Source organism: Antrostomus carolinensis, unplaced genomic scaffold, assembly GCF_000700745.2.
Source record: "Antrostomus carolinensis isolate BGI_N321 unplaced genomic scaffold, ASM70074v2 scaffold56152, whole genome shotgun sequence".
Taxonomy (NCBI): domain Eukaryota; kingdom Metazoa; phylum Chordata; class Aves; order Caprimulgiformes; family Caprimulgidae; genus Antrostomus; species Antrostomus carolinensis.
Genome location: NW_010299944.1, coordinates 1 through 5,023, shown reverse-complemented (window position 1 = coordinate 5,023; position 5,023 = coordinate 1). Strand labels below are relative to the sequence as shown.

Below are 5,023 nucleotides of genomic sequence, written 5' to 3'. Positions count from 1 at the left end.
GTCTGGAACTTCACCTCTACCATCTCCCTTCAGAGCACCATGTCACAGGTCTTCACACACCCACAGGAACAAGGGCAGTGTAACCTGGAAACACTTCTATTGTGGTGGTTGCAAACTAGGGATCCGCCTCCTGCCTCGGAAAGGCTGAGCCACCTCACAGTACCCGCCAATAAACCTCATTTCCTCTCCCAGGGGAACCCCTCCCACACCACAGGCACCTTTTCTTCAGAAAGATGAATCAAAAGGCTCGACCCAACAAAACTCTCAAGTGACTGTCCCACATCACACACATCACAAACCAGCGCTGCCATCTTCTCACCTGCCCAGCTTCTGTCCTTCTCCAGTGAAAGCTTTGAAGACACTTTTAGGTTTCACATACTCCTCATCACGGTGATCCTCCATATCCAGGTTCACCTGTCCACCCCGTGCTAACCTGCGCAGCTCTGCCGGGACTTCCCTGCAAAGAGAGTGGCCTAAGGCAGCTGCCTGGAGAAGCAAGTCAGGAAAGCAGAGAGAAAAAGTGCCAGCCACAGCCCTCTGGAATTTCAGGAATCACAGTGAGCCCTTGCCTAATGAACAGCGCAGATGCACACCTCCCCACTGACAGACAGAAATCAAAGGTTACTTTTCCATGGCCCTCAGTGGGACTGACACGATGCATTAGAAATGCTCAACCCAAATATAAATGTCTGTTTGTCCACTTGGAACTCTCAAGGCCCCACACAAACCAAGGCCACTTCCCATTTATCTGAAGAAAATGTTCAAGTCTGCCCTCCCATGGCTTCCAGATTAGGAATCAAGCTCTTCTAAGAAAGCTCAGGTGAAATGTGCCATTGATTCAGCATCCTGGATTCCACAAGTGTTTGTGTTTCAGAAAACAGCTATTCTTTCTCTCCCCTCTTGCTACATACCCTCTGCGGATATCATCAAGAAACTGGGCATTGGACGGATCCTGGTAGCTCCTCAGTTCTCCACTATCCAGACTGAATCCACTCTTCCAGAGCTTCAGTACAACGTGCACCTGCAGCAGCCCCCAAACAACAATCAGCCCCACTGAAGCATCTCAGCAAGAACAATGACTGGGTGCAAAGTGAGAAGTTCCTCACTGGCACAAAACATTTCAGCCAGGTTCCTCTGGGCTGAGGGAAAAACCCAAAGCACTGGCTATGTAATGGGTCATGCATCAGTTCCTAGAAGGTGGCACCACAGGCCCCTTTTTGATAAAGATGGTTGAAGAGCCACGAGTGTGCTAGGTGAGGAGCCTAAACCAAGCTCCCACCACAGCTGAGGTGGGTATTTGCTCACAAATTAAGCACAAGAGAATCTTCCATGGATGCTGTAAGCTCCACATCTCTTCAATGGATAAAGAGGAGTTAATTGTTCTTCACAAACTGTTTTTCACAATCTGCACTTCTAAGGAACACTCAGATTCTTAATTAAAAGTTCATCAGAAACCTGCTTACCCAAGGCCCAAGCAACTACTATTTTCTAATCAGAAATCCCATGAGAAGCAGGATTTACCATACTTCTGTCCTCTTGAATTTCTGTCAAGCTTTATAACTCTCTGGGCTCACAAGCTGTGTAGCTATAGCAGAGAAATCCCTCAGGTGACATCTACAAAACAGAAGAGAGAGATACTCACATCCTGGGCAGAGTTCTGTCTCCTCTCTCCTGCCACATACGCAGACTCCTCCTCTGGAGTAGCCCCGAGGCGATACCCTCCCCCTGCGAAGGGCTGCAAGAGAGACAGGTGGGCAAAGAGGTTAGAGAATGACACAGACCCAGGACAGCTCACTTCCCTTTCCCCAACACCATCATGAAGGCTTGGTGGCATCAGCAACATCTACTGCCCTGCAGGCACAGGGACCAGCTCAAACAAGAGCTGCCATTAATAACTATGGCACAAGAAAGTGGCTTTTCTTGCCACGGTGACACACAGATTTGAGCTGCACTGAGAGGAGTCCAGCCTGAGCTGTCCTTTTAAGATAATTCCAGGATTCCACGGTACCAAACAGCTGCCACGGTGGGAGCTTTAACTGAAACAGGGATCAGAAGGAAGAACTCCTCATCACTCCTTACTTTAGGCTTGCTAGTCTCGCCACCGCTCTTGGCCGTCCGATCCACCGCCACGGCGCCGTGCTCCTTTGCTCCTTTGAACAGATCTTCCACCAGCTCATTGGGGCTCTTCTTCCTCGGAGGCCCAACGATCTGCTGCCCGCTTCTCTCTGAGCCACCAGCATAAAACCTAACAGAAAGCACAAGGCTTCTGGGAAAGACTGGACCGCTGCTTCTTCAGGAGACACGCGTGACAGGACCCCGTGGTTTTACATCAGGATTCAGTTCGTTTCTGTACAGCTTAATGGAATCTACAAATGTTACCTACTACCAGTGTACCTCCTCCTACTGCAGCCACTCACAAATTCCTGCGCTGCAGAGACTTTGGTTTTATGTCAGTTACTGTAAAATTGCCCGTTGATCAATAGCCATAAAGTGGTAACAACTTAGAGAGGGAAACACTCCAGATTAACAAGGCTCCGTTTCCAACGCTCGTACCAGCTGTGTTACCAAACTCAACAAGACTTCCAGCAAGTCTCTGACCTGGCAGATGGAAGAAGATGGGAACATCTAACGGGTACTTTGAGGGAAGGCACGTGTTCATGCCACACTGAAAGATCACCACACACAGAGGGATCTGAACCGGATGCAATGAACGCAGTCAGTGAAGTACAATTAAGCACTTGTGGAAGATTGGGTTTATGAGCTGCCAGGTGGCTTGTAACACACACAGAGCAGGCTCACATCTGGTTGCAGAAGACCATGCACTCTACCTGGACTGAGCCACCTTAAGATACATCAGTTCCACTCAGTGTACCTCGCCTCTTAACCCTAAGGGTATTTAACTACTTGCAGCTGACACTGTAGATGACTTTCCCGCTAGGCTGCCACGTTCCCACTGGGAAGGGGACCTACATTTTTTCTTTCCACCTCTACACTCACCCTTAAGCAGCACTTCAAAAAAAAACCAAACAAACCAAATTGAAACAAAAAAGAAAACAAAACCAAAAACCCCCACAAACAAACAAACAAAAAAAATCCAAAGCCCCAAGCAGGAAGAAAACCAATCCCTGCATTATTCCAACATTTCTGCTCTCTACAGACACAAACCATGATCTGGGCTTTTTTCTATTCTTGACCTAGGGCTTCCACATCCTACCTCAGGCTTTTAGTCAACAGCACAATTCAGTGGTGGAAATTGGTGCTTATACAGCCAGGCCCAGCACGTGCTCCTGCACAGACTGTGCACTGACCAACCTTTCCGTGTCAAACCTGAGATTTTTCACTACAGGAATTTCATATCAACTTCAATCTGCTTCTTAAAAAAATAACTGTGCACAAGTGGCAAGCCACACATGGGTTTTAACTCTTGAACTGAAAACTTACCGCTGTCCCTCCTCCTCTTCATCATCGTCCTCCTGCGCGTGCACAAGGTCTCTAAACGATGTCACTCTGTGGTCACTGCAAAAGTCAGTCAGGGGAGGACGTCAGTCTCGTGACACATTTCAACCACGTAAGCAAAAGCTCCTGAACACAGCAGCGAGGTTGACCCCGTTCCACTTTAAGGGTCTGACTCATTACTTTATGAAATGACAAGTCAGCACTGGTGTCACCGAGGGGTCAGCTGAGCTCTTGGAATTCTCTGCCAGCTGCACCAGTGGAAAACCAGAGTGGATGCAGCAGGGGAGGCTCAGACAGTGGCTGCAGCCACAGAAAATGGGGTGGGAATCAGCCACTCCCCTGCTCGTGTACTGGATTTTGTTGCCTCTTTCAAAGGGCTGACACTCCAGAACCTGCACAAGCACAGGTTCCTCCTCCAGCCCCCCAGACAGTCCAGCCCCCATCCTTCCCTTCTTGTTTCTGCTGAGGCTGTTACTTGTGACCCAAACTGAAATGGTGTTCTTCTGCAACATGGACTTTATTCACCAAAGCCTGAACCGAGAGCACCTTTCCTTCAAGACACAGTAACTCTTTCTCTTTAGAACTGGACAGTATTTCCCCACTGCACAGGGACTGGGTCAGGCAAAATTAACTTCTTTTTGCAAACTGCTCAAATGAGGTGTCACACAAATATTTTTCCTGAGGAGATACAATCTGCTCAAATAAACACGGCACCAACCGATTGTCTTCTACCCCAAAAAACAAATCAAGTTTTTCTTGAGCCATGAGACAAGTTGTCCTCACTGATCTTTGGATTAGTTGTGCAATAACATCTGCACTTGCAATGTATATAAATGCTAATGTTTGCACAACTTCTAGGAAGCCAGACAAGGCGAAACAGATCGAAAGGCAGAGCTACTGAAAATGAACACACATCAATGCTTCTGACAGAGCTGGTGTTTTCACTGACAGGTTTACAAGCCAGCAACAAACAGATCAACCTGAGACAAAGCTCCCTCCTCACCTGGCTGCGGTGCCTCTGGATATAGAGCTGGGTGTGGGCTGGGGAAGAGTCAGGATGTCCTCATCACCCCCATCCTCGTAGAAACTGGCAAGAGCAATCTGGGGAGGAACAGCAGGAGCTTTTCAGGATGAGAGCAAACATTCCAGAACAATGGAAAAAACACACACAAAGAACACAGCTGAAGCCTCTGGCAGGGTCGATTTCTTAAGGCACATCAACACTAAAGGTATTTTGTGTAATTTACCCCTTTGGAGGCCCTAGAAAAGATGAGGGTTTGCCAGTTTCTAATGTTTGGCTTTGCTGTGGCAGGACACTCACTGCCGTGGGTGTGCCAGCACAACCTCCCCGACTGGACATCCTTATTGTGCAATATTTCTGCAGGGATTCTGCTGAAGTTACTGACCCAGCTGCTTCTGTGACACCACGAGGAGACCCGGAGTTAATTACACACAGCCGGGGACAGCGGTGGCCGGGCTCCCCCTTTGCTGGCGGGCAGCGGAGCACAAACAACCTCGCCAGCGTTCAACGAGAACTGCCGCAAACCCGGAAAAATCCAGAACCCGC

General features: G+C 48.6%; 1 protein-coding gene across 1 annotated transcript in view; it reads right to left on the bottom strand.

The window, feature by feature from the left end:
* Nucleotides 1-4,577, bottom strand: part of NSFL1C (NSFL1 cofactor) — a gene marked incomplete at its 5' end in the record, with an annotated part of 6,082 nt that extends 1,505 nt beyond the window's left edge. The window contains 6 exons of the mRNA XM_010162931.1: nucleotides 320-457; nucleotides 912-1,021; nucleotides 1,643-1,735; nucleotides 2,080-2,245; nucleotides 3,442-3,516; nucleotides 4,460-4,577. Coding sequence (XP_010161233.1) covers nucleotides 320-457; nucleotides 912-1,021; nucleotides 1,643-1,735; nucleotides 2,080-2,245; nucleotides 3,442-3,516; nucleotides 4,460-4,577 — 700 coding nt within the window. The remainder of the gene's footprint in view (nucleotides 1-319; nucleotides 458-911; nucleotides 1,022-1,642; nucleotides 1,736-2,079; nucleotides 2,246-3,441; nucleotides 3,517-4,459) is intronic.
* Between the last annotated feature and the right edge of the window lie 446 nt (nucleotides 4,578-5,023).